At 38.7% G+C, this 25720-nt stretch overlaps 21 protein-coding genes and 4 non-coding genes across 25 annotated transcripts; 12 read left to right on the forward strand and 13 right to left on the reverse strand.

The window, feature by feature from the left end:
- Window positions 1–930: 930 nt before the first annotated feature.
- On the reverse strand, window positions 931–1809 carry LOC147808354 (histone H1-like). Its single transcript, XM_087163019.1, has one exon. The coding sequence runs from the start codon at window positions 1760–1762 to the stop codon at window positions 1163–1165; it is 600 nt and encodes a 199-aa protein (XP_087019145.1). The 5' UTR covers window positions 1763–1809; the 3' UTR covers window positions 931–1162.
- Window positions 1810–1901: 92 nt separating this feature from the next.
- LOC147808355 (histone H3) lies at window positions 1902–2423 on the forward strand. Its single transcript, XM_087163036.1, has one exon. It carries the CDS (start codon window positions 1962–1964, stop codon window positions 2370–2372), a length of 411 nt encoding a protein of 136 aa, XP_087019162.1. The 5' UTR covers window positions 1902–1961; the 3' UTR covers window positions 2373–2423.
- Window positions 2424–2999: 576 nt separating this feature from the next.
- On the reverse strand, window positions 3000–3482 carry LOC147808356 (histone H2A). Its single transcript, XM_087163052.1, has one exon. The coding sequence runs from the start codon at window positions 3424–3426 to the stop codon at window positions 3052–3054; it is 375 nt and encodes a 124-aa protein (XP_087019178.1). The 5' UTR covers window positions 3427–3482; the 3' UTR covers window positions 3000–3051.
- A 347-nt stretch (window positions 3483–3829) lies between these two features.
- On the forward strand, window positions 3830–3948 carry LOC147808357 (5S ribosomal RNA). The gene has a single exon (XR_015434354.1). It is a non-coding gene; the product is annotated as a 5S ribosomal RNA (ribosomal RNA).
- A 314-nt stretch (window positions 3949–4262) lies between these two features.
- On the reverse strand, window positions 4263–4704 carry LOC147808358 (histone H2B-like). The gene has a single exon (XM_087163060.1). It carries the CDS (start codon window positions 4661–4663, stop codon window positions 4289–4291), a length of 375 nt encoding a protein of 124 aa, XP_087019186.1. The 5' UTR covers window positions 4664–4704; the 3' UTR covers window positions 4263–4288.
- Window positions 4705–4814: 110 nt separating this feature from the next.
- LOC147808359 (histone H4) lies at window positions 4815–5226 on the forward strand. Its single transcript, XM_087163075.1, has one exon. The coding sequence runs from the start codon at window positions 4863–4865 to the stop codon at window positions 5172–5174; it is 312 nt and encodes a 103-aa protein (XP_087019201.1). The 5' UTR covers window positions 4815–4862; the 3' UTR covers window positions 5175–5226.
- A 1121-nt stretch (window positions 5227–6347) lies between these two features.
- On the reverse strand, window positions 6348–7226 carry LOC147808360 (histone H1-like). Its single transcript, XM_087163006.1, has one exon. It carries the CDS (start codon window positions 7177–7179, stop codon window positions 6580–6582), a length of 600 nt encoding a protein of 199 aa, XP_087019132.1. The 5' UTR covers window positions 7180–7226; the 3' UTR covers window positions 6348–6579.
- Window positions 7227–7318: 92 nt separating this feature from the next.
- Window positions 7319–7840, forward strand: LOC147808361 (histone H3). Its single transcript, XM_087163023.1, has one exon. It carries the CDS (start codon window positions 7379–7381, stop codon window positions 7787–7789), a length of 411 nt encoding a protein of 136 aa, XP_087019149.1. The 5' UTR covers window positions 7319–7378; the 3' UTR covers window positions 7790–7840.
- A 576-nt stretch (window positions 7841–8416) lies between these two features.
- LOC147808362 (histone H2A) lies at window positions 8417–8899 on the reverse strand. Its single transcript, XM_087163049.1, has one exon. It carries the CDS (start codon window positions 8841–8843, stop codon window positions 8469–8471), a length of 375 nt encoding a protein of 124 aa, XP_087019175.1. The 5' UTR covers window positions 8844–8899; the 3' UTR covers window positions 8417–8468.
- A 347-nt stretch (window positions 8900–9246) lies between these two features.
- Window positions 9247–9365, forward strand: LOC147808363 (5S ribosomal RNA). Its single transcript, XR_015434355.1, has one exon. It is a non-coding gene; the product is annotated as a 5S ribosomal RNA (ribosomal RNA).
- A 314-nt stretch (window positions 9366–9679) lies between these two features.
- Window positions 9680–10121, reverse strand: LOC147808364 (histone H2B-like). The gene has a single exon (XM_087163054.1). The coding sequence runs from the start codon at window positions 10078–10080 to the stop codon at window positions 9706–9708; it is 375 nt and encodes a 124-aa protein (XP_087019180.1). The 5' UTR covers window positions 10081–10121; the 3' UTR covers window positions 9680–9705.
- Window positions 10122–10231: 110 nt separating this feature from the next.
- Window positions 10232–10643, forward strand: LOC147808365 (histone H4). Its single transcript, XM_087163074.1, has one exon. The coding sequence runs from the start codon at window positions 10280–10282 to the stop codon at window positions 10589–10591; it is 312 nt and encodes a 103-aa protein (XP_087019200.1). The 5' UTR covers window positions 10232–10279; the 3' UTR covers window positions 10592–10643.
- Window positions 10644–11764: 1121 nt separating this feature from the next.
- On the reverse strand, window positions 11765–12643 carry LOC147808366 (histone H1-like). Its single transcript, XM_087163014.1, has one exon. The coding sequence runs from the start codon at window positions 12594–12596 to the stop codon at window positions 11997–11999; it is 600 nt and encodes a 199-aa protein (XP_087019140.1). The 5' UTR covers window positions 12597–12643; the 3' UTR covers window positions 11765–11996.
- A 92-nt stretch (window positions 12644–12735) lies between these two features.
- On the forward strand, window positions 12736–13257 carry LOC147808367 (histone H3). Its single transcript, XM_087163024.1, has one exon. The coding sequence runs from the start codon at window positions 12796–12798 to the stop codon at window positions 13204–13206; it is 411 nt and encodes a 136-aa protein (XP_087019150.1). The 5' UTR covers window positions 12736–12795; the 3' UTR covers window positions 13207–13257.
- Window positions 13258–13833: 576 nt separating this feature from the next.
- Window positions 13834–14316, reverse strand: LOC147808368 (histone H2A). The gene has a single exon (XM_087163050.1). It carries the CDS (start codon window positions 14258–14260, stop codon window positions 13886–13888), a length of 375 nt encoding a protein of 124 aa, XP_087019176.1. The 5' UTR covers window positions 14261–14316; the 3' UTR covers window positions 13834–13885.
- Window positions 14317–14663: 347 nt separating this feature from the next.
- Window positions 14664–14782, forward strand: LOC147808369 (5S ribosomal RNA). Its single transcript, XR_015434356.1, has one exon. It is a non-coding gene; the product is annotated as a 5S ribosomal RNA (ribosomal RNA).
- A 314-nt stretch (window positions 14783–15096) lies between these two features.
- On the reverse strand, window positions 15097–15538 carry LOC147808370 (histone H2B-like). The gene has a single exon (XM_087163064.1). The coding sequence runs from the start codon at window positions 15495–15497 to the stop codon at window positions 15123–15125; it is 375 nt and encodes a 124-aa protein (XP_087019190.1). The 5' UTR covers window positions 15498–15538; the 3' UTR covers window positions 15097–15122.
- A 1758-nt stretch (window positions 15539–17296) lies between these two features.
- LOC147808371 (histone H4) lies at window positions 17297–17708 on the forward strand. The gene has a single exon (XM_087163080.1). It carries the CDS (start codon window positions 17345–17347, stop codon window positions 17654–17656), a length of 312 nt encoding a protein of 103 aa, XP_087019206.1. The 5' UTR covers window positions 17297–17344; the 3' UTR covers window positions 17657–17708.
- A 1121-nt stretch (window positions 17709–18829) lies between these two features.
- On the reverse strand, window positions 18830–19708 carry LOC147808372 (histone H1-like). Its single transcript, XM_087163007.1, has one exon. The coding sequence runs from the start codon at window positions 19659–19661 to the stop codon at window positions 19062–19064; it is 600 nt and encodes a 199-aa protein (XP_087019133.1). The 5' UTR covers window positions 19662–19708; the 3' UTR covers window positions 18830–19061.
- Window positions 19709–19800: 92 nt separating this feature from the next.
- On the forward strand, window positions 19801–20322 carry LOC147808373 (histone H3). The gene has a single exon (XM_087163025.1). It carries the CDS (start codon window positions 19861–19863, stop codon window positions 20269–20271), a length of 411 nt encoding a protein of 136 aa, XP_087019151.1. The 5' UTR covers window positions 19801–19860; the 3' UTR covers window positions 20272–20322.
- A 576-nt stretch (window positions 20323–20898) lies between these two features.
- LOC147808374 (histone H2A) lies at window positions 20899–21381 on the reverse strand. Its single transcript, XM_087163051.1, has one exon. The coding sequence runs from the start codon at window positions 21323–21325 to the stop codon at window positions 20951–20953; it is 375 nt and encodes a 124-aa protein (XP_087019177.1). The 5' UTR covers window positions 21326–21381; the 3' UTR covers window positions 20899–20950.
- Window positions 21382–21728: 347 nt separating this feature from the next.
- LOC147808375 (5S ribosomal RNA) lies at window positions 21729–21847 on the forward strand. The gene has a single exon (XR_015434357.1). It is a non-coding gene; the product is annotated as a 5S ribosomal RNA (ribosomal RNA).
- A 314-nt stretch (window positions 21848–22161) lies between these two features.
- LOC147808376 (histone H2B-like) lies at window positions 22162–23134 on the reverse strand. The gene has a single exon (XM_087163066.1). It carries the CDS (start codon window positions 22560–22562, stop codon window positions 22188–22190), a length of 375 nt encoding a protein of 124 aa, XP_087019192.1. The 5' UTR covers window positions 22563–23134; the 3' UTR covers window positions 22162–22187.
- A 130-nt stretch (window positions 23135–23264) lies between these two features.
- Window positions 23265–23676, forward strand: LOC147808377 (histone H4). The gene has a single exon (XM_087163081.1). The coding sequence runs from the start codon at window positions 23313–23315 to the stop codon at window positions 23622–23624; it is 312 nt and encodes a 103-aa protein (XP_087019207.1). The 5' UTR covers window positions 23265–23312; the 3' UTR covers window positions 23625–23676.
- Window positions 23677–24797: 1121 nt separating this feature from the next.
- On the reverse strand, window positions 24798–25676 carry LOC147808378 (histone H1-like). Its single transcript, XM_087163008.1, has one exon. It carries the CDS (start codon window positions 25627–25629, stop codon window positions 25030–25032), a length of 600 nt encoding a protein of 199 aa, XP_087019134.1. The 5' UTR covers window positions 25630–25676; the 3' UTR covers window positions 24798–25029.
- Window positions 25677–25720: the final 44 nt, after the last annotated feature.

Genomic DNA, 25720 nt, shown 5'->3' on the forward strand with positions numbered 1-25720 from the left:
TCTATTAACTTTTTTTCAATTAAAGTGTTTTTATTTTTATTAAAAAAAAAAAAAAAAAAGCAAAATCCAACAATAACGTTAAATACAATGTTTAAATGTCATTTTCTGATGGTAGTTCTTAATAAACCAACATAATTTACTCTTAAAAATTCATTTAATGATTAGAATAGCTTTTTTAATCAATTCTAGTATAAACAGCACGAATAATTCAGAAAAAAGTGGTGTCAAAATTAGGTCATTTTAGACTCAAAATAAAGCAACAATGTAAAATCTAGTACATTATTGTGATATCAAGCAATGATTTTCTGCCCATCTTCTAGTTTCTAATTGTTAAGCATTAAAAGAGTAAGCATTAATTGTTAAAGCATTAAAAAAAAAATGAAAATTCAACAAGAATGCATATAAAATAATAATACATATGAAATTTAACAAATAAACAGATAATTCCTTCTAGATTCTTGATACACACCTCTATTTCAGTCATTAGAAGCACTTCAATGATCGTTCCCACGCAATTGCTTTAAAAAAGTAAAAAGTGGTGGCAAAATCCAAGTTTAATTTCTATGTAAATATGCACTGAAATAAGTGTAACGCTTCTGTCCCGCGGTATTAAACTCTTTTCCTGCGAAAAGAGCTTAATAACGTAGGACAGAAGCGTTACACTTATTTCAGTGCATATTTACATAGAAATTAAACTTGGATTTTGCCACCACTTTTTACTTTTTTAAAGCAATTGCGTGGGAACGATCATTCAAGTGCTTCTAATGACTGAAATAGAGGTGTGTATCAAGAATCTAGAAGGAATGATCTGTTTATTTGTTAAACTTTATATGTATTATATAAAATAATATATTAAACATATTTTATTTTAGATGTTCTTATTAATTTTATCATTTAACTATTTTTACAGATATAAAAGAAACAAAAAAAGAACTCATGGAGGCAATTTAATAAAAAAACTAAAAGATTCTACACATATATTCTCTTTACATAGATAATAAAGTGTAAAAAGTGGTGGAAATTTATAAAAAATCAAATTGCATAAGTTTTTAATTCTGCCACCACCTTTTGTTTCACACTAGTGCTTTTATTTATCGGGGGGGTGTACATAATTTGTTGGCTCTGAAAAGAGCCTTTTTTTTTAAATGTGTTTTTCAGGTATCTATTTCTTTGCCTTCTTGGGGGATGCTTTCTTGGGTGTCTTCATTTTCTTAACTTTGGGTGCTTTTGGTTTGGTTGCAGCTTTAGCCTTGGGCTTTTTTGGAGTCTTGGGTTTTGCAGCGGGCTTCTTTGCAGCTGGTTTCTTAGCGGCAGGCTTTTTAGCTGCTGCTTTAGCTTTCGGTTTTGCGGCTTTCTTCACAGAAGCGGCTTTTGGTTTTTTGGGGGTGGCTGATTCCTTCTTCGGCTTCTTTACTCCTTCCTTGGTTTTTTGGCCGGACGCGGCGAGTTTAAAAGAACCGGTGGCACCTTTTCCTTTAGTTTGCACTAAAGAACCACTGACGACGGCACTTTTCAAGTATTTCTTAATGAAGGGAGTGAGACGTTCCAAATCGACCTTGTGGTGAGAGCCGATGTGTTTCTTGATAGCCTGCAACGAAGAACCACCTCGTTCTTTCAAACTGGTGATAGCTTCGTTAACCATCTCGGAAACTTTAGGATGAGAAGGTAAGGTTTTAGGTTTTTTCGCAGCAGCTAATTTCGCCTTTTTCTTAGGCGTAGCAGCGGCAGGAGCAGCAGAAACGGCAGCGGTTTCCTCAGACATGTTCGCTTGAATCGAAATTCAACAAAAATGTTTTGCGGCGCACAAAAACGTTAATTAAAGCGATCGCGATCGCTGCGCCACCGCTTCGAAGCCCGTTGGCCAATCAGCACTCGCCTCAACGTTTTAAAAACACTATCGAAAGCGCGGAGAACTCATTTCTGCCTGAGATTTAGTCAGAGACGCACCCAAGTTTTTCGCTATGGCACGTACCAAGCAAACCGCTCGTAAGAGTACCGGAGGTAAAGCTCCCCGAAAACAACTGGCCACCAAGGCAGCTCGTAAGAGCGCCCCTGCAACCGGAGGTGTTAAGAAGCCCCATCGTTACAGGCCTGGAACAGTCGCTTTGAGAGAAATTCGTCGTTACCAAAAATCCACTGAGCTCCTCATCCGTAAATTGCCCTTCCAACGTTTGGTGAGAGAAATCGCTCAGGATTTCAAGACCGACTTGCGTTTCCAGAGCTCTGCCGTCATGGCTCTTCAAGAGGCCAGCGAAGCTTATTTAGTTGGTCTTTTCGAAGACACTAACCTTTGCGCTATCCACGCCAAGAGAGTCACTATCATGCCCAAAGACATCCAACTTGCCCGACGTATTCGTGGAGAACGAGCTTAAGCTGCTTAACTACTCAACTTTTAAAAAAAAGGTCCTTTTTAGGACCAACAAATCACCACACTTACAATATATTGAAACGGGATGACGATACTCTGCATACTTAAATTTATATCCCTTTTTTTCGTTTTATTATTTCGTAACAAAAGGTAAACTAGTATTTCGAAACGAATCACTTTTAGAATTTCTCCAACAGATGGCGCCACGACACCTTTGTGACTGGTTAATTCTCAGTCAAAAAGTTTTGATGGTTTCTCTATAATAGATTAAAAAAAATAATAGAAATCCCGTATTTATTATGTTTAAATTGTAATCTCTATTATAAAACATTAGTTTGAAATAGTATTGTTGAACTTCATTCTTGCTAGCAACAATATAAAATTAAAATAACGTCCATTTCTTTTTAACAATTGTAAAGTGATTTTTAAGGATAATGCAACAATGAAATAAAATTTAAAAAATACTTTGTTCTTTCACTCATTGTTTAAATAACATTTTAAAAGTATTGTTGAAGAAATTGCATTAATAACGCATAAGTATATACGCGTATAAAATTATTTTTAGGAAATAAGGGCGGTTTTTATAAATACTGAGTTAATTCTCAATGTGTTTGAGTGGTATAAATAATTTGTTGGCTCTGAAAAGAGCCTTTTTTTTTAATTGTGAAGGTTTTGAAATGAGTTTATGCTTTCTTTTCGGTCTTCTTGGGGAGGAGAACGGCTTGGATGTTTGGCAAAACACCGCCCTGGGCGATAGTGACACCAGAGAGGAGCTTGTTCAACTCTTCGTCGTTTCTGATGGCGAGCTGAAGATGTCTAGGGATGATCCTAGTCTTCTTGTTGTCTCTGGCAGCATTACCAGCCAACTCGAGAACTTCAGCAGCCAAGTACTCGAGTACAGCGGCTAAGTATACTGGAGCACCAGCTCCGACTCGCTCAGCATAATTTCCTTTCCTCAAAAGACGATGGATTCTACCAACGGGAAACTGAAGACCAGCACGACTGGATCGAGTCTTGCTCTTTCCCTTCACTTTTCCTCCTTTGCCACGTCCAGACATAATTACAAGAGAATAAAATAGGTACTACTCACTCGAAAGACACGAGTAAAATTGTGGTCCGGAGCGGGAGTAGGCTAGTATTTATGTATTCGCTTGAGAGATATTTTCCTCCAATGAGAGCACTCCCCGACCTCCTACACTCACTCCCTACCCATCTAACGGAATGAAAATTAGACGTCATGACGTAATAGACGTCGAAACTACATTCATTTTCTTTCTCTTTCCTTTAGAAGTTAATATTACTTTCAAAAAAGAAAAAAAAAGTAATAAATATCACTAAAATATTGTAATCCTTATTTCTTTCCCTTTAAAATTACAGAATTTTAAAGGCAAGGTCCTTTAACAACTTCATTTTAATGAAATTAAAATGAAGTTGTTAAAGGAGCTGAATTGTACAATGAATGTCAACGGCCATACCATGATGAAAATACCGGTTCTCGTCCGATCACCGAAGTCAAGCATCATCGGGCGCGGTCAGTACTTGGGAGGGTGACCACCTGGGAACACCGCGTGCCGTTGGCATACCTTTTTAATTTTATTAATTGTTACACAATAAATAAATTTTCACACTGTCTCTAAATTTATTATTTTTTCTTCTTCGTACAACTAAAAAAGAAAAATATGAATGTTCTTTTCTTATATTATTCAAGGAAATGTAGCACATTGCTTTGTCATATAATAAATACGCTTAGTGTAAGAAATTCATTTTTTAGCTTATTACAGAAAAAAGAGAGAGATGAACTTTTGGAATTTGCTTCAATTACAACACTAGCAATTCTCTGCCTTTTTTAAAAATGTTATTGTTTATGATAGATTTGTTGGTCCTGAAAAGGACCTTTTTTTTAAAATTCGGTTTATCGGTTTACTTGGAGCTGGTGTACTTGGTGACTGCCTTGGTGCCTTCGGAGACAGCGTGCTTGGCGAGTTCACCGGGCAAGAGGAGTCGCACTGCAGTCTGGATTTCCCGACTGGTAATGGTGCTACGCTTGTTGTAGTGGGCCAATCGAGAAGATTCTGCGGCAATTCTCTCGAATATATCGTTGACGAAAGAGTTCATGATAGACATGGCTTTGCTTGAAATGCCAGTGTCGGGATGAACTTGTTTCAAGACTTTGTAGATGTAAATTGCGAAAGATTCCTTCCTGCGCTTCTTCCTCTTTTTCTTGTCACCTGCTCGGACGGCTTTTTGGGCCTTGCCGGCTTTCTTCACAGCTTTTCCGGATGCTTGGGGAGGCATGACTGTTCGCTTTCAATATAATATCGAAAATGGTGAAAATCGCAGGAAAGTCGATTTTCTTATGTACTCGGTGGGACCACCAACTCTCGTCGTCGACCAATAAGAAAGCAGGTGGGCGGGGCTAAACTAATATATACTGCGCTCAAAAAAATGGGTGCTCATTTTCGTTACAATTTCTTGCTGACGAAGGTTGATCATCATGTCTGGACGTGGTAAAGGAGGAAAAGGACTCGGAAAGGGGGGTGCCAAACGTCATCGTAAAGTTTTGCGTGATAACATCCAAGGTATCACCAAGCCTGCCATCAGACGTCTAGCTCGACGAGGTGGAGTCAAGCGTATCTCTGGACTTATCTACGAAGAAACCAGAGGAGTTCTCAAAGTTTTCCTTGAGAACGTTATCCGGGACGCTGTCACTTACACCGAGCACGCAAAGAGGAAGACCGTCACTGCCATGGACGTAGTCTACGCTCTCAAGCGACAGGGACGCACGCTATACGGTTTTGGAGGTTAAATTTAAGCTCCCCCCCTTTGAGAACAAAAAAAAAAGGCCCTTTTAAGGGCCAACAAATATGCATCACATTTTTTTGGGCCACCCACCCTGTTCAAACGTCTTTTTCCCGTTTTTTTTTCTTCCTTAACGCAAAGAAAATGCGACTTTTTTTTAAATTCCAGCAAATGCTTATAACGTTGTTAAATTAGACACCATTTTCACAAGTCATACATGAAAATTCACCTCTCATTCTAGAGATAACAATCTATTAACTTTTTTTCAATTAAAGTGTTTTTATTTTTATTAAAAAAAAAAAAAAAAAAGCAAAATCCAACAATAACGTTAAATACAATGTTTAAATGTCATTTTCTGATGGTAGTTCTTAATAAACCAACATAATTTACTCTTAAAAATTCATTTAATGATTAGAATAGCTTTTTTAATCAATTCTAGTATAAACAGCACGAATAATTCAGAAAAAAGTGGTGTCAAAATTAGGTCATTTTAGACTCAAAATAAAGCAACAATGTAAAATCTAGTACATTATTGTGATATCAAGCAATGATTTTCTGCCCATCTTCTAGTTTCTAATTGTTAAGCATTAAAAGAGTAAGCATTAATTGTTAAAGCATTAAAAAAAAAATGAAAATTCAACAAGAATGCATATAAAATAATAATACATATGAAATTTAACAAATAAACAGATAATTCCTTCTAGATTCTTGATACACACCTCTATTTCAGTCATTAGAAGCACTTCAATGATCGTTCCCACGCAATTGCTTTAAAAAAGTAAAAAGTGGTGGCAAAATCCAAGTTTAATTTCTATGTAAATATGCACTGAAATAAGTGTAACGCTTCTGTCCCGCGGTATTAAACTCTTTTCCTGCGAAAAGAGCTTAATAACGTAGGACAGAAGCGTTACACTTATTTCAGTGCATATTTACATAGAAATTAAACTTGGATTTTGCCACCACTTTTTACTTTTTTAAAGCAATTGCGTGGGAACGATCATTCAAGTGCTTCTAATGACTGAAATAGAGGTGTGTATCAAGAATCTAGAAGGAATGATCTGTTTATTTGTTAAACTTTATATGTATTATATAAAATAATATATTAAACATATTTTATTTTAGATGTTCTTATTAATTTTATCATTTAACTATTTTTACAGATATAAAAGAAACAAAAAAAGAACTCATGGAGGCAATTTAATAAAAAAACTAAAAGATTCTACACATATATTCTCTTTACATAGATAATAAAGTGTAAAAAGTGGTGGAAATTTATAAAAAATCAAATTGCATAAGTTTTTAATTCTGCCACCACCTTTTGTTTCACACTAGTGCTTTTATTTATCGGGGGGGTGTACATAATTTGTTGGCTCTGAAAAGAGCCTTTTTTTTTAAATGTGTTTTTCAGGTATCTATTTCTTTGCCTTCTTGGGGGATGCTTTCTTGGGTGTCTTCATTTTCTTAACTTTGGGTGCTTTTGGTTTGGTTGCAGCTTTAGCCTTGGGCTTTTTTGGAGTCTTGGGTTTTGCAGCGGGCTTCTTTGCAGCTGGTTTCTTAGCGGCAGGCTTTTTAGCTGCTGCTTTAGCTTTCGGTTTTGCGGCTTTCTTCACAGAAGCGGCTTTTGGTTTTTTGGGGGTGGCTGATTCCTTCTTCGGCTTCTTTACTCCTTCCTTGGTTTTTTGGCCGGACGCGGCGAGTTTAAAAGAACCGGTGGCACCTTTTCCTTTAGTTTGCACTAAAGAACCACTGACGACGGCACTTTTCAAGTATTTCTTAATGAAGGGAGTGAGACGTTCCAAATCGACCTTGTGGTGAGAGCCGATGTGTTTCTTGATAGCCTGCAACGAAGAACCACCTCGTTCTTTCAAACTGGTGATAGCTTCGTTAACCATCTCGGAAACTTTAGGATGAGAAGGTAAGGTTTTAGGTTTTTTCGCAGCAGCTAATTTCGCCTTTTTCTTAGGCGTAGCAGCGGCAGGAGCAGCAGAAACGGCAGCGGTTTCCTCAGACATGTTCGCTTGAATCGAAATTCAACAAAAATGTTTTGCGGCGCACAAAAACGTTAATTAAAGCGATCGCGATCGCTGCGCCACCGCTTCGAAGCCCGTTGGCCAATCAGCACTCGCCTCAACGTTTTAAAAACACTATCGAAAGCGCGGAGAACTCATTTCTGCCTGAGATTTAGTCAGAGACGCACCCAAGTTTTTCGCTATGGCACGTACCAAGCAAACCGCTCGTAAGAGTACCGGAGGTAAAGCTCCCCGAAAACAACTGGCCACCAAGGCAGCTCGTAAGAGCGCCCCTGCAACCGGAGGTGTTAAGAAGCCCCATCGTTACAGGCCTGGAACAGTCGCTTTGAGAGAAATTCGTCGTTACCAAAAATCCACTGAGCTCCTCATCCGTAAATTGCCCTTCCAACGTTTGGTGAGAGAAATCGCTCAGGATTTCAAGACCGACTTGCGTTTCCAGAGCTCTGCCGTCATGGCTCTTCAAGAGGCCAGCGAAGCTTATTTAGTTGGTCTTTTCGAAGACACTAACCTTTGCGCTATCCACGCCAAGAGAGTCACTATCATGCCCAAAGACATCCAACTTGCCCGACGTATTCGTGGAGAACGAGCTTAAGCTGCTTAACTACTCAACTTTTAAAAAAAAGGTCCTTTTTAGGACCAACAAATCACCACACTTACAATATATTGAAACGGGATGACGATACTCTGCATACTTAAATTTATATCCCTTTTTTTCGTTTTATTATTTCGTAACAAAAGGTAAACTAGTATTTCGAAACGAATCACTTTTAGAATTTCTCCAACAGATGGCGCCACGACACCTTTGTGACTGGTTAATTCTCAGTCAAAAAGTTTTGATGGTTTCTCTATAATAGATTAAAAAAAATAATAGAAATCCCGTATTTATTATGTTTAAATTGTAATCTCTATTATAAAACATTAGTTTGAAATAGTATTGTTGAACTTCATTCTTGCTAGCAACAATATAAAATTAAAATAACGTCCATTTCTTTTTAACAATTGTAAAGTGATTTTTAAGGATAATGCAACAATGAAATAAAATTTAAAAAATACTTTGTTCTTTCACTCATTGTTTAAATAACATTTTAAAAGTATTGTTGAAGAAATTGCATTAATAACGCATAAGTATATACGCGTATAAAATTATTTTTAGGAAATAAGGGCGGTTTTTATAAATACTGAGTTAATTCTCAATGTGTTTGAGTGGTATAAATAATTTGTTGGCTCTGAAAAGAGCCTTTTTTTTTAATTGTGAAGGTTTTGAAATGAGTTTATGCTTTCTTTTCGGTCTTCTTGGGGAGGAGAACGGCTTGGATGTTTGGCAAAACACCGCCCTGGGCGATAGTGACACCAGAGAGGAGCTTGTTCAACTCTTCGTCGTTTCTGATGGCGAGCTGAAGATGTCTAGGGATGATCCTAGTCTTCTTGTTGTCTCTGGCAGCATTACCAGCCAACTCGAGAACTTCAGCAGCCAAGTACTCGAGTACAGCGGCTAAGTATACTGGAGCACCAGCTCCGACTCGCTCAGCATAATTTCCTTTCCTCAAAAGACGATGGATTCTACCAACGGGAAACTGAAGACCAGCACGACTGGATCGAGTCTTGCTCTTTCCCTTCACTTTTCCTCCTTTGCCACGTCCAGACATAATTACAAGAGAATAAAATAGGTACTACTCACTCGAAAGACACGAGTAAAATTGTGGTCCGGAGCGGGAGTAGGCTAGTATTTATGTATTCGCTTGAGAGATATTTTCCTCCAATGAGAGCACTCCCCGACCTCCTACACTCACTCCCTACCCATCTAACGGAATGAAAATTAGACGTCATGACGTAATAGACGTCGAAACTACATTCATTTTCTTTCTCTTTCCTTTAGAAGTTAATATTACTTTCAAAAAAGAAAAAAAAAGTAATAAATATCACTAAAATATTGTAATCCTTATTTCTTTCCCTTTAAAATTACAGAATTTTAAAGGCAAGGTCCTTTAACAACTTCATTTTAATGAAATTAAAATGAAGTTGTTAAAGGAGCTGAATTGTACAATGAATGTCAACGGCCATACCATGATGAAAATACCGGTTCTCGTCCGATCACCGAAGTCAAGCATCATCGGGCGCGGTCAGTACTTGGGAGGGTGACCACCTGGGAACACCGCGTGCCGTTGGCATACCTTTTTAATTTTATTAATTGTTACACAATAAATAAATTTTCACACTGTCTCTAAATTTATTATTTTTTCTTCTTCGTACAACTAAAAAAGAAAAATATGAATGTTCTTTTCTTATATTATTCAAGGAAATGTAGCACATTGCTTTGTCATATAATAAATACGCTTAGTGTAAGAAATTCATTTTTTAGCTTATTACAGAAAAAAGAGAGAGATGAACTTTTGGAATTTGCTTCAATTACAACACTAGCAATTCTCTGCCTTTTTTAAAAATGTTATTGTTTATGATAGATTTGTTGGTCCTGAAAAGGACCTTTTTTTTAAAATTCGGTTTATCGGTTTACTTGGAGCTGGTGTACTTGGTGACTGCCTTGGTGCCTTCGGAGACAGCGTGCTTGGCGAGTTCACCGGGCAAGAGGAGTCGCACTGCAGTCTGGATTTCCCGACTGGTAATGGTGCTACGCTTGTTGTAGTGGGCCAATCGAGAAGATTCTGCGGCAATTCTCTCGAATATATCGTTGACGAAAGAGTTCATGATAGACATGGCTTTGCTTGAAATGCCAGTGTCGGGATGAACTTGTTTCAAGACTTTGTAGATGTAAATTGCGAAAGATTCCTTCCTGCGCTTCTTCCTCTTTTTCTTGTCACCTGCTCGGACGGCTTTTTGGGCCTTGCCGGCTTTCTTCACAGCTTTTCCGGATGCTTGGGGAGGCATGACTGTTCGCTTTCAATATAATATCGAAAATGGTGAAAATCGCAGGAAAGTCGATTTTCTTATGTACTCGGTGGGACCACCAACTCTCGTCGTCGACCAATAAGAAAGCAGGTGGGCGGGGCTAAACTAATATATACTGCGCTCAAAAAAATGGGTGCTCATTTTCGTTACAATTTCTTGCTGACGAAGGTTGATCATCATGTCTGGACGTGGTAAAGGAGGAAAAGGACTCGGAAAGGGGGGTGCCAAACGTCATCGTAAAGTTTTGCGTGATAACATCCAAGGTATCACCAAGCCTGCCATCAGACGTCTAGCTCGACGAGGTGGAGTCAAGCGTATCTCTGGACTTATCTACGAAGAAACCAGAGGAGTTCTCAAAGTTTTCCTTGAGAACGTTATCCGGGACGCTGTCACTTACACCGAGCACGCAAAGAGGAAGACCGTCACTGCCATGGACGTAGTCTACGCTCTCAAGCGACAGGGACGCACGCTATACGGTTTTGGAGGTTAAATTTAAGCTCCCCCCCTTTGAGAACAAAAAAAAAAGGCCCTTTTAAGGGCCAACAAATATGCATCACATTTTTTTGGGCCACCCACCCTGTTCAAACGTCTTTTTCCCGTTTTTTTTTCTTCCTTAACGCAAAGAAAATGCGACTTTTTTTTAAATTCCAGCAAATGCTTATAACGTTGTTAAATTAGACACCATTTTCACAAGTCATACATGAAAATTCACCTCTCATTCTAGAGATAACAATCTATTAACTTTTTTTCAATTAAAGTGTTTTTATTTTTATTAAAAAAAAAAAAAAAAAAGCAAAATCCAACAATAACGTTAAATACAATGTTTAAATGTCATTTTCTGATGGTAGTTCTTAATAAACCAACATAATTTACTCTTAAAAATTCATTTAATGATTAGAATAGCTTTTTTAATCAATTCTAGTATAAACAGCACGAATAATTCAGAAAAAAGTGGTGTCAAAATTAGGTCATTTTAGACTCAAAATAAAGCAACAATGTAAAATCTAGTACATTATTGTGATATCAAGCAATGATTTTCTGCCCATCTTCTAGTTTCTAATTGTTAAGCATTAAAAGAGTAAGCATTAATTGTTAAAGCATTAAAAAAAAAATGAAAATTCAACAAGAATGCATATAAAATAATAATACATATGAAATTTAACAAATAAACAGATAATTCCTTCTAGATTCTTGATACACACCTCTATTTCAGTCATTAGAAGCACTTCAATGATCGTTCCCACGCAATTGCTTTAAAAAAGTAAAAAGTGGTGGCAAAATCCAAGTTTAATTTCTATGTAAATATGCACTGAAATAAGTGTAACGCTTCTGTCCCGCGGTATTAAACTCTTTTCCTGCGAAAAGAGCTTAATAACGTAGGACAGAAGCGTTACACTTATTTCAGTGCATATTTACATAGAAATTAAACTTGGATTTTGCCACCACTTTTTACTTTTTTAAAGCAATTGCGTGGGAACGATCATTCAAGTGCTTCTAATGACTGAAATAGAGGTGTGTATCAAGAATCTAGAAGGAATGATCTGTTTATTTGTTAAACTTTATATGTATTATATAAAATAATATATTAAACATATTTTATTTTAGATGTTCTTATTAATTTTATCATTTAACTATTTTTACAGATATAAAAGAAACAAAAAAAGAACTCATGGAGGCAATTTAATAAAAAAACTAAAAGATTCTACACATATATTCTCTTTACATAGATAATAAAGTGTAAAAAGTGGTGGAAATTTATAAAAAATCAAATTGCATAAGTTTTTAATTCTGCCACCACCTTTTGTTTCACACTAGTGCTTTTATTTATCGGGGGGGTGTACATAATTTGTTGGCTCTGAAAAGAGCCTTTTTTTTTAAATGTGTTTTTCAGGTATCTATTTCTTTGCCTTCTTGGGGGATGCTTTCTTGGGTGTCTTCATTTTCTTAACTTTGGGTGCTTTTGGTTTGGTTGCAGCTTTAGCCTTGGGCTTTTTTGGAGTCTTGGGTTTTGCAGCGGGCTTCTTTGCAGCTGGTTTCTTAGCGGCAGGCTTTTTAGCTGCTGCTTTAGCTTTCGGTTTTGCGGCTTTCTTCACAGAAGCGGCTTTTGGTTTTTTGGGGGTGGCTGATTCCTTCTTCGGCTTCTTTACTCCTTCCTTGGTTTTTTGGCCGGACGCGGCGAGTTTAAAAGAACCGGTGGCACCTTTTCCTTTAGTTTGCACTAAAGAACCACTGACGACGGCACTTTTCAAGTATTTCTTAATGAAGGGAGTGAGACGTTCCAAATCGACCTTGTGGTGAGAGCCGATGTGTTTCTTGATAGCCTGCAACGAAGAACCACCTCGTTCTTTCAAACTGGTGATAGCTTCGTTAACCATCTCGGAAACTTTAGGATGAGAAGGTAAGGTTTTAGGTTTTTTCGCAGCAGCTAATTTCGCCTTTTTCTTAGGCGTAGCAGCGGCAGGAGCAGCAGAAACGGCAGCGGTTTCCTCAGACATGTTCGCTTGAATCGAAATTCAACAAAAATGTTTTGCGGCGCACAAAAACGTTAATTAAAGCGATCGCGATCGCTGCGCCACCGCTTCGAAGCCCGTTGGCCAATCAGCACTCGCCTCAACGTTTTAAAAACACTATCGAAAGCGCGGAGAACTCATTTCTGCCTGAGATTTAGTCAGAGACGCACCCAAGTTTTTCGCTATGGCACGTACCAAGCAAACCGCTCGTAAGAGTACCGGAGGTAAAGCTCCCCGAAAACAACTGGCCACCAAGGCAGCTCGTAAGAGCGCCCCTGCAACCGGAGGTGTTAAGAAGCCCCATCGTTACAGGCCTGGAACAGTCGCTTTGAGAGAAATTCGTCGTTACCAAAAATCCACTGAGCTCCTCATCCGTAAATTGCCCTTCCAACGTTTGGTGAGAGAAATCGCTCAGGATTTCAAGACCGACTTGCGTTTCCAGAGCTCTGCCGTCATGGCTCTTCAAGAGGCCAGCGAAGCTTATTTAGTTGGTCTTTTCGAAGACACTAACCTTTGCGCTATCCACGCCAAGAGAGTCACTATCATGCCCAAAGACATCCAACTTGCCCGACGTATTCGTGGAGAACGAGCTTAAGCTGCTTAACTACTCAACTTTTAAAAAAAAGGTCCTTTTTAGGACCAACAAATCACCACACTTACAATATATTGAAACGGGATGACGATACTCTGCATACTTAAATTTATATCCCTTTTTTTCGTTTTATTATTTCGTAACAAAAGGTAAACTAGTATTTCGAAACGAATCACTTTTAGAATTTCTCCAACAGATGGCGCCACGACACCTTTGTGACTGGTTAATTCTCAGTCAAAAAGTTTTGATGGTTTCTCTATAATAGATTAAAAAAAATAATAGAAATCCCGTATTTATTATGTTTAAATTGTAATCTCTATTATAAAACATTAGTTTGAAATAGTATTGTTGAACTTCATTCTTGCTAGCAACAATATAAAATTAAAATAACGTCCATTTCTTTTTAACAATTGTAAAGTGATTTTTAAGGATAATGCAACAATGAAATAAAATTTAAAAAATACTTTGTTCTTTCACTCATTGTTTAAATAACATTTTAAAAGTATTGTTGAAGAAATTGCATTAATAACGCATAAGTATATACGCGTATAAAATTATTTTTAGGAAATAAGGGCGGTTTTTATAAATACTGAGTTAATTCTCAATGTGTTTGAGTGGTATAAATAATTTGTTGGCTCTGAAAAGAGCCTTTTTTTTTAATTGTGAAGGTTTTGAAATGAGTTTATGCTTTCTTTTCGGTCTTCTTGGGGAGGAGAACGGCTTGGATGTTTGGCAAAACACCGCCCTGGGCGATAGTGACACCAGAGAGGAGCTTGTTCAACTCTTCGTCGTTTCTGATGGCGAGCTGAAGATGTCTAGGGATGATCCTAGTCTTCTTGTTGTCTCTGGCAGCATTACCAGCCAACTCGAGAACTTCAGCAGCCAAGTACTCGAGTACAGCGGCTAAGTATACTGGAGCACCAGCTCCGACTCGCTCAGCATAATTTCCTTTCCTCAAAAGACGATGGATTCTACCAACGGGAAACTGAAGACCAGCACGACTGGATCGAGTCTTGCTCTTTCCCTTCACTTTTCCTCCTTTGCCACGTCCAGACATAATTACAAGAGAATAAAATAGGTACTACTCACTCGAAAGACACGAGTAAAATTGTGGTCCGGAGCGGGAGTAGGCTAGTATTTATGTATTCGCTTGAGAGATATTTTCCTCCAATGAGAGCACTCCCCGACCTCCTACACTCACTCCCTACCCATCTAACGGAATGAAAATTAGACGTCATGACGTAATAGACGTCGAAACTACATTCATTTTCTTTCTCTTTCCTTTAGAAGTTAATATTACTTTCAAAAAAGAAAAAAAAAGTAATAAATATCACTAAAATATTGTAATCCTTATTTCTTTCCCTTTAAAATTACAGAATTTTAAAGGCAAGGTCCTTTAACAACTTCATTTTAATGAAATTAAAATGAAGTTGTTAAAGGAGCTGAATTGTACAATGAATGTCAACGGCCATACCATGATGAAAATACCGGTTCTCGTCCGATCACCGAAGTCAAGCATCATCGGGCGCGGTCAGTACTTGGGAGGGTGACCACCTGGGAACACCGCGTGCCGTTGGCATACCTTTTTAATTTTATTAATTGTTACACAATAAATAAATTTTCACACTGTCTCTAAATTTATTATTTTTTCTTCTTCGTACAACTAAAAAAGAAAAATATGAATGTTCTTTTCTTATATTATTCAAGGAAATGTAGCACATTGCTTTGTCATATAATAAATACGCTTAGTGTAAGAAATTCATTTTTTAGCTTATTACAGAAAAAAGAGAGAGATGAACTTTTGGAATTTGCTTCAATTACAACACTAGCAATTCTCTGCCTTTTTTAAAAATGTTATTGTTTATGATAGATTTGTTGGTCCTGAAAAGGACCTTTTTTTTAAAATTCGGTTTATCGGTTTACTTGGAGCTGGTGTACTTGGTGACTGCCTTGGTGCCTTCGGAGACAGCGTGCTTGGCGAGTTCACCGGGCAAGAGGAGTCGCACTGCAGTCTGGATTTCCCGACTGGTAATGGTGCTACGCTTGTTGTAGTGGGCCAATCGAGAAGATTCTGCGGCAATTCTCTCGAATATATCGTTGACGAAAGAGTTCATGATAGACATGGCTTTGCTTGAAATGCCAGTGTCGGGATGAACTTGTTTCAAGACTTTGTAGATGTAAATTGCGAAAGATTCCTTCCTGCGCTTCTTCCTCTTTTTCTTGTCACCTGCTCGGACGGCTTTTTGGGCCTTGCCGGCTTTCTTCACAGCTTTTCCGGATGCTTGGGGAGGCATGACTGTTCGCTTTCAATATAATATCGAAAATGGTGAAAATCGTCGTCGTCGTCGTCGTCGTCGCGGATTGCTCGAGGCTTTTAGGCCCCGAAGGGGCCTTTTACCTCTCCATATGAATTGGAAATGATGAAGTTGTGGCATCGGAATGGACCTAGAAGAAAGGGAGAAAAGAAAAAGAGGTGGTGGGCGTGGCCTGATGGATGCTGCCCGGTGATTGGCTGGATGGCTGCTAAGCTGTTTCTGAAGTGAAAATTTTTGAAGTTTTTGAAATAACTAAGTTTTGAAGAAGTGCAAGCACTTCAGGATTGTTCATGAGTTTTTCCAACTCGGCAACGAGTAGGAGAGTTCTGGCAACTGGAGAAATATCAGGTGGAGTGGGTTTTGGAGGGTCTGCTGTTGGTTTACGACGGGATTGAAGGCGCCTTTTCAGGGGTCTGGAAGGACAGCCGGTGAAGTTGGCAGTGTGGTCGCCGGCACAATTTGCACATTTCGCAGGCGTTGATCTGGGTTTAGTGCAATTGAAGCTGCGATGAGGCCCCGCACACTTTACACATCTGGGATTGTTGTTGCAGGAGCGCTGAGTATGGCCATATCCCTGGCAGTTGTAGCACTGAATTAGGCCACGCCCACCACGGAAAAGCTCGATCTTGATTGGCCGATCGAAGAAAGTCCTCGTTGTGTTCAGGAAAGATCTGCTGAGATTATTATCATCGTTGCAAATAATAACAAAGTCCTTATTGATGTTATTAGCAGCATTTTTCCTTCTCAACTGGAATATCTTAATGGGAATGAGGCCTGTGGTTTCAATTTCAGCTCGGAGGATCTCAGGAGTGATTGCGGCCGAGAAGCCTCTAAACAACAGTTTAGCAGTACGTGAGTTCTCGGTCACAATTTTTTCCGCCACTGGAATATCGGAAGTTATCACAGGAGGGTCAGGTGCTTTGGAGGGAGTAGCATCCACGGGGAGTTTCCTCGGCTTGGCTTTTCTCCGCTTCTTTCGGACTGGAGTGCAGGAGGGAGAGGCTGCCGCAGGGGTGTCGGTGGTGGTCCCGGGAGCGATCTCAGGGTCTGCCGGTGGGGTAGCTGCAACCTGATTGGCCGGTTCCGAGGAATCCTGGCTTCCCATTGGCTGAGGGGTCTGGCTGCTCTTAAGGGATCGGCATGCTGCAATGAAGCTTTGTTGGGCGAAGCATCGATCCAAATCTATCTTTGAGAGCGGCACAGGAGAGTTGGTGATCCCAGATAAGGTTTTTTCAGCATTGTTGATGAGATCATCAATTTTGTCCGGTGATTCGGCGACTTGGGTGCGGGCCAGCTCGGTCATCCGTCTATCAATGGATTGAAGAGACTCGAAATCTGGGCGGGCAGGTGGAGAGCGGCTCGGGGTAGACGGGTTAAACCGTTTTCCCCCTCGCCCAAATCGATGAGTTGACATGGCAGGAGATGTGAGGTAGAAATTAGCCTTACTCTCGATTCAGGTCTAAATTTCAAAGGCTGAATTGTTACACACCTTACTCTCGATTCAGGTTGTGTTAACAAGGAACATCTGACTTACTCTCAATTCAGACAGATGTTCAGACAGCAGTGAAAATATACAAGTCTTACTCTCAATTCGGACTGTATAAGAGCATCAATGAACACAACCTACTCTCGGTTCAGTTGGATCATGAATGATGGTCGGTGAAAATCGCAGGAAAGTCGATTTTCTTATGTACTCGGTGGGACCACCAACTCTCGTCGTCGACCAATAAGAAAGCAGGTGGGCGGGGCTAAACTAATATATACTGCGCTCAAAAAAATGGGTGCTCATTTTCGTTACAATTTCTTGCTGACGAAGGTTGATCATCATGTCTGGACGTGGTAAAGGAGGAAAAGGACTCGGAAAGGGGGGTGCCAAACGTCATCGTAAAGTTTTGCGTGATAACATCCAAGGTATCACCAAGCCTGCCATCAGACGTCTAGCTCGACGAGGTGGAGTCAAGCGTATCTCTGGACTTATCTACGAAGAAACCAGAGGAGTTCTCAAAGTTTTCCTTGAGAACGTTATCCGGGACGCTGTCACTTACACCGAGCACGCAAAGAGGAAGACCGTCACTGCCATGGACGTAGTCTACGCTCTCAAGCGACAGGGACGCACGCTATACGGTTTTGGAGGTTAAATTTAAGCTCCCCCCCTTTGAGAACAAAAAAAAAAGGCCCTTTTAAGGGCCAACAAATATGCATCACATTTTTTTGGGCCACCCACCCTGTTCAAACGTCTTTTTCCCGTTTTTTTTTCTTCCTTAACGCAAAGAAAATGCGACTTTTTTTTAAATTCCAGCAAATGCTTATAACGTTGTTAAATTAGACACCATTTTCACAAGTCATACATGAAAATTCACCTCTCATTCTAGAGATAACAATCTATTAACTTTTTTTCAATTAAAGTGTTTTTATTTTTATTAAAAAAAAAAAAAAAAAAGCAAAATCCAACAATAACGTTAAATACAATGTTTAAATGTCATTTTCTGATGGTAGTTCTTAATAAACCAACATAATTTACTCTTAAAAATTCATTTAATGATTAGAATAGCTTTTTTAATCAATTCTAGTATAAACAGCACGAATAATTCAGAAAAAAGTGGTGTCAAAATTAGGTCATTTTAGACTCAAAATAAAGCAACAATGTAAAATCTAGTACATTATTGTGATATCAAGCAATGATTTTCTGCCCATCTTCTAGTTTCTAATTGTTAAGCATTAAAAGAGTAAGCATTAATTGTTAAAGCATTAAAAAAAAAATGAAAATTCAACAAGAATGCATATAAAATAATAATACATATGAAATTTAACAAATAAACAGATAATTCCTTCTAGATTCTTGATACACACCTCTATTTCAGTCATTAGAAGCACTTCAATGATCGTTCCCACGCAATTGCTTTAAAAAAGTAAAAAGTGGTGGCAAAATCCAAGTTTAATTTCTATGTAAATATGCACTGAAATAAGTGTAACGCTTCTGTCCCGCGGTATTAAACTCTTTTCCTGCGAAAAGAGCTTAATAACGTAGGACAGAAGCGTTACACTTATTTCAGTGCATATTTACATAGAAATTAAACTTGGATTTTGCCACCACTTTTTACTTTTTTAAAGCAATTGCGTGGGAACGATCATTCAAGTGCTTCTAATGACTGAAATAGAGGTGTGTATCAAGAATCTAGAAGGAATGATCTGTTTATTTGTTAAACTTTATATGTATTATATAAAATAATATATTAAACATATTTTATTTTAGATGTTCTTATTAATTTTATCATTTAACTATTTTTACAGATATAAAAGAAACAAAAAAAGAACTCATGGAGGCAATTTAATAAAAAAACTAAAAGATTCTACACATATATTCTCTTTACATAGATAATAAAGTGTAAAAAGTGGTGGAAATTTATAAAAAATCAAATTGCATAAGTTTTTAATTCTGCCACCACCTTTTGTTTCACACTAGTGCTTTTATTTATCGGGGGGGTGTACATAATTTGTTGGCTCTGAAAAGAGCCTTTTTTTTTAAATGTGTTTTTCAGGTATCTATTTCTTTGCCTTCTTGGGGGATGCTTTCTTGGGTGTCTTCATTTTCTTAACTTTGGGTGCTTTTGGTTTGGTTGCAGCTTTAGCCTTGGGCTTTTTTGGAGTCTTGGGTTTTGCAGCGGGCTTCTTTGCAGCTGGTTTCTTAGCGGCAGGCTTTTTAGCTGCTGCTTTAGCTTTCGGTTTTGCGGCTTTCTTCACAGAAGCGGCTTTTGGTTTTTTGGGGGTGGCTGATTCCTTCTTCGGCTTCTTTACTCCTTCCTTGGTTTTTTGGCCGGACGCGGCGAGTTTAAAAGAACCGGTGGCACCTTTTCCTTTAGTTTGCACTAAAGAACCACTGACGACGGCACTTTTCAAGTATTTCTTAATGAAGGGAGTGAGACGTTCCAAATCGACCTTGTGGTGAGAGCCGATGTGTTTCTTGATAGCCTGCAACGAAGAACCACCTCGTTCTTTCAAACTGGTGATAGCTTCGTTAACCATCTCGGAAACTTTAGGATGAGAAGGTAAGGTTTTAGGTTTTTTCGCAGCAGCTAATTTCGCCTTTTTCTTAGGCGTAGCAGCGGCAGGAGCAGCAGAAACGGCAGCGGTTTCCTCAGACATGTTCGCTTGAATCGAAATTCAACAAAAATGTTTTGCGGCGCACAAAAACGTTAATTAAAGCGATCGCGATCGCTGCGCCACCGCTTCGAAGCCCGTTGGCCAATCAGCACTCGCCTCAACGTTTTAAAAACACTATCGAAAGCGCGGAGAACTCATTTCTGCCTGAGATTTAGTCAGAGACGCACCCAAGTTTTTCGCTATGGCACGTACCAAGCAAACCGCTCGTAAGAGTACCGGAGGTAAAGCTCCCCGAAAACAACTGGCCACCAAGGCAGCTCGTAAGAGCGCCCCTGCAACCGGAGGTGTTAAGAAGCCCCATCGTTACAGGCCTGGAACAGTCGCTTTGAGAGAAATTCGTCGTTACCAAAAATCCACTGAGCTCCTCATCCGTAAATTGCCCTTCCAACGTTTGGTGAGAGAAATCGCTCAGGATTTCAAGACCGACTTGCGTTTCCAGAGCTCTGCCGTCATGGCTCTTCAAGAGGCCAGCGAAGCTTATTTAGTTGGTCTTTTCGAAGACACTAACCTTTGCGCTATCCACGCCAAGAGAGTCACTATCATGCCCAAAGACATCCAACTTGCCCGACGTATTCGTGGAGAACGAGCTTAAGCTGCTTAACTACTCAACTTTTAAAAAAAAGGTCCTTTTTAGGACCAACAAATCACCACACTTACAATATATTGAAACGGGATGACGATACTCTGCATACTTAAATTTATATCCCTTTTTTTCGTTTTATTATTTCGTAACAAAAGGTAAACTAGTATTTCGAAACGAATCACTTTTAGAATTTCTCCAACAGATGGCGCCACGACACCTTTGTGACTGGTTAATTCTCAGTCAAAAAGTTTTGATGGTTTCTCTATAATAGATTAAAAAAAATAATAGAAATCCCGTATTTATTATGTTTAAATTGTAATCTCTATTATAAAACATTAGTTTGAAATAGTATTGTTGAACTTCATTCTTGCTAGCAACAATATAAAATTAAAATAACGTCCATTTCTTTTTAACAATTGTAAAGTGATTTTTAAGGATAATGCAACAATGAAATAAAATTTAAAAAATACTTTGTTCTTTCACTCATTGTTTAAATAACATTTTAAAAGTATTGTTGAAGAAATTGCATTAATAACGCATAAGTATATACGCGTATAAAATTATTTTTAGGAAATAAGGGCGGTTTTTATAAATACTGAGTTAATTCTCAATGTGTTTGAGTGGTATAAATAATTTGTTGGCTCTGAAAAGAGCCTTTTTTTTTAATTGTGAAGGTTTTGAAATGAGTTTATGCTTTCTTTTCGGTCTTCTTGGGGAGGAGAACGGCTTGGATGTTTGGCAAAACACCGCCCTGGGCGATAGTGACACCAGAGAGGAGCTTGTTCAACTCTTCGTCGTTTCTGATGGCGAGCTGAAGATGTCTAGGGATGATCCTAGTCTTCTTGTTGTCTCTGGCAGCATTACCAGCCAACTCGAGAACTTCAGCAGCCAAGTACTCGAGTACAGCGGCTAAGTATACTGGAGCACCAGCTCCGACTCGCTCAGCATAATTTCCTTTCCTCAAAAGACGATGGATTCTACCAACGGGAAACTGAAGACCAGCACGACTGGATCGAGTCTTGCTCTTTCCCTTCACTTTTCCTCCTTTGCCACGTCCAGACATAATTACAAGAGAATAAAATAGGTACTACTCACTCGAAAGACACGAGTAAAATTGTGGTCCGGAGCGGGAGTAGGCTAGTATTTATGTATTCGCTTGAGAGATATTTTCCTCCAATGAGAGCACTCCCCGACCTCCTACACTCACTCCCTACCCATCTAACGGAATGAAAATTAGACGTCATGACGTAATAGACGTCGAAACTACATTCATTTTCTTTCTCTTTCCTTTAGAAGTTAATATTACTTTCAAAAAAGAAAAAAAAAGTAATAAATATCACTAAAATATTGTAATCCTTATTTCTTTCCCTTTAAAATTACAGAATTTTAAAGGCAAGGTCCTTTAACAACTTCATTTTAATGAAATTAAAATGAAGTTGTTAAAGGAGCTGAATTGTACAATGAATGTCAACGGCCATACCATGATGAAAATACCGGTTCTCGTCCGATCACCGAAGTCAAGCATCATCGGGCGCGGTCAGTACTTGGGAGGGTGACCACCTGGGAACACCGCGTGCCGTTGGCATACCTTTTTAATTTTATTAATTGTTACACAATAAATAAATTTTCACACTGTCTCTAAATTTATTATTTTTTCTTCTTCGTACAACTAAAAAAGAAAAATATGAATGTTCTTTTCTTATATTATTCAAGGAAATGTAGCACATTGCTTTGTCATATAATAAATACGCTTAGTGTAAGAAATTCATTTTTTAGCTTATTACAGAAAAAAGAGAGAGATGAACTTTTGGAATTTGCTTCAATTACAACACTAGCAATTCTCTGCCTTTTTTAAAAATGTTATTGTTTATGATAGATTTGTTGGTCCTGAAAAGGACCTTTTTTTTAAAATTCGGTTTATCGGTTTACTTGGAGCTGGTGTACTTGGTGACTGCCTTGGTGCCTTCGGAGACAGCGTGCTTGGCGAGTTCACCGGGCAAGAGGAGTCGCACTGCAGTCTGGATTTCCCGACTGGTAATGGTGCTACGCTTGTTGTAGTGGGCCAATCGAGAAGATTCTGCGGCAATTCTCTCGAATATATCGTTGACGAAAGAGTTCATGATAGACATGGCTTTGCTTGAAATGCCAGTGTCGGGATGAACTTGTTTCAAGACTTTGTAGATGTAAATTGCGAAAGATTCCTTCCTGCGCTTCTTCCTCTTTTTCTTGTCACCTGCTCGGACGGCTTTTTGGGCCTTGCCGGCTTTCTTCACAGCTTTTCCGGATGCTTGGGGAGGCATGACTGTTCGCTTTCAATATAATATCGAAAATGGTGAAAATCGTCGTCGTCGTCGTCGCGGGTTGCTCGAGGCTTTTAGGCCCCGAAGGGGCCTTTTACCTCTCCATATGAATTGCAAATGATGAAGTTGTGGCATCGGAATGGACCTAGAAGAAAGGGAGAAAAGAAAAAGAGGTGGTGGGCGTGGCCTGATGGATGCTGCCCGGTGATTGGCTGGATGGCTGCTAAGCTGATTCTGAAGTGAAAATTTTTGAGGTTTTTGAAATAACTAAGTTTTGAAGAAGTGTAAGAACTTCTGTATTGTCCATGAGTTTTTCCAACTCGGCAACGAGTAGGAGAGTTCTGGCAAATGGAGAAATATCAGGTGGAGTGGGTTTTGGAGGGTCTGCTATTGGTTTACGACGGGGTTGAAGGCGCCTTTTCAGGGGTCTGGAAGGACAGCCGGTGAAGTTGGCAGTGTGGTCGCCGGCACAATTTGCACATTTCGCAGGCGTGGATCTGGGTTTAGTGCAATTGAAGCTGCGATGAGGCCCCGCACACTTTACACATCTTGGGTTGTTGTTGCAGGAGCGCTGAGTATGGCGGTGAAAATCGCAGGAAAGTCGATTTTCTTATGTACTCGGTGGGACCACCAACTCTCGTCGTCGACCAATAAGAAAGCAGGTGGGCGGGGCTAAACTAATATATACTGCGCTCAAAAAAATGGGTGCTCATTTTCGTTACAATTTCTTGCTGACGAAGGTTGATCATCATGTCTGGACGTGGTAAAGGAGGAAAAGGACTCGGAAAGGGGGGTGCCAAACGTCATCGTAAAGTTTTGCGTGATAACATCCAAGGTATCACCAAGCCTGCCATCAGACGTCTAGCTCGACGAGGTGGAGTCAAGCGTATCTCTGGACTTATCTACGAAGAAACCAGAGGAGTTCTCAAAGTTTTCCTTGAGAACGTTATCCGGGACGCTGTCACTTACACCGAGCACGCAAAGAGGAAGACCGTCACTGCCATGGACGTAGTCTACGCTCTCAAGCGACAGGGACGCACGCTATACGGTTTTGGAGGTTAAATTTAAGCTCCCCCCCTTTGAGAACAAAAAAAAAAGGCCCTTTTAAGGGCCAACAAATATGCATCACATTTTTTTGGGCCACCCACCCTGTTCAAACGTCTTTTTCCCGTTTTTTTTTCTTCCTTAACGCAAAGAAAATGCGACTTTTTTTTAAATTCCAGCAAATGCTTATAACGTTGTTAAATTAGACACCATTTTCACAAGTCATACATGAAAATTCACCTCTCATTCTAGAGATAACAATCTATTAACTTTTTTTCAATTAAAGTGTTTTTATTTTTATTAAAAAAAAAAAAAAAAAAGCAAAATCCAACAATAACGTTAAATACAATGTTTAAATGTCATTTTCTGATGGTAGTTCTTAATAAACCAACATAATTTACTCTTAAAAATTCATTTAATGATTAGAATAGCTTTTTTAATCAATTCTAGTATAAACAGCACGAATAATTCAGAAAAAAGTGGTGTCAAAATTAGGTCATTTTAGACTCAAAATAAAGCAACAATGTAAAATCTAGTACATTATTGTGATATCAAGCAATGATTTTCTGCCCATCTTCTAGTTTCTAATTGTTAAGCATTAAAAGAGTAAGCATTAATTGTTAAAGCATTAAAAAAAAAATGAAAATTCAACAAGAATGCATATAAAATAATAATACATATGAAATTTAACAAATAAACAGATAATTCCTTCTAGATTCTTGATACACACCTCTATTTCAGTCATTAGAAGCACTTCAATGATCGTTCCCACGCAATTGCTTTAAAAAAGTAAAAAGTGGTGGCAAAATCCAAGTTTAATTTCTATGTAAATATGCACTGAAATAAGTGTAACGCTTCTGTCCCGCGGTATTAAACTCTTTTCCTGCGAAAAGAGCTTAATAACGTAGGACAGAAGCGTTACACTTATTTCAGTGCATATTTACATAGAAATTAAACTTGGATTTTGCCACCACTTTTTACTTTTTTAAAGCAATTGCGTGGGAACGATCATTCAAGTGCTTCTAATGACTGAAATAGAGGTGTGTATCAAGAATCTAGAAGGAATGATCTGTTTATTTGTTAAACTTTATATGTATTATATAAAATAATATATTAAACATATTTTATTTTAGATGTTCTTATTAATTTTATCATTTAACTATTTTTACAGATATAAAAGAAACAAAAAAAGAACTCATGGAGGCAATTTAATAAAAAAACTAAAAGATTCTACACATATATTCTCTTTACATAGATAATAAAGTGTAAAAAGTGGTGGAAATTTATAAAAAATCAAATTGCATAAGTTTTTAATTCTGCCACCACCTTTTGTTTCACACTAGTGCTTTTATTTATCGGGGGGGTGTACATAATTTGTTGGCTCTGAAAAGAGCCTTTTTTTTTAAATGTGTTTTTCAGGTATCTATTTCTTTGCCTTCTTGGGGGATGCTTTCTTGGGTGTCTTCATTTTCTTAACTTTGGGTGCTTTTGGTTTGGTTGCAGCTTTAGCCTTGGGCTTTTTTGGAGTCTTGGGTTTTGCAGCGGGCTTCTTTGCAGCTGGTTTCTTAGCGGCAGGCTTTTTAGCTGCTGCTTTAGCTTTCGGTTTTGCGGCTTTCTTCACAGAAGCGGCTTTTGGTTTTTTGGGGGTGGCTGATTCCTTCTTCGGCTTCTTTACTCCTTCCTTGGTTTTTTGGCCGGACGCGGCGAGTTTAAAAGAACCGGTGGCACCTTTTCCTTTAGTTTGCACTAAAGAACCACTGACGACGGCACTTTTCAAGTATTTCTTAATGAAGGGAGTGAGACGTTCCAAATCGACCTTGTGGTGAGAGCCGATGTGTTTCTTGATAGCCTGCAACGAAGAACCACCTCGTTCTTTCAAACTGGTGATAGCTTCGTTAACCATCTCGGAAACTTTAGGATGAGAAGGTAAGGTTTTAGGTTTTTTCGCAGCAGCTAATTTCGCCTTTTTCTTAGGCGTAGCAGCGGCAGGAGCAGCAGAAACGGCAGCGGTTTCCTCAGACATGTTCGCTTGAATCGAAATTCAACAAAAATGTTTTGCGGCGCACAAAAACGTTAATTAAAGCGATCGCGATCGCTGCGCCACCGCTTCGAAG

This window comes from Parasteatoda tepidariorum, chromosome 5 (genome assembly GCF_982258835.1).
Source record: "Parasteatoda tepidariorum strain Cologne lab strain chromosome 5, Ptep-v5.0, whole genome shotgun sequence".
Classification (NCBI taxonomy): Eukaryota; Metazoa; Arthropoda; class Arachnida; order Araneae; family Theridiidae; genus Parasteatoda; species Parasteatoda tepidariorum.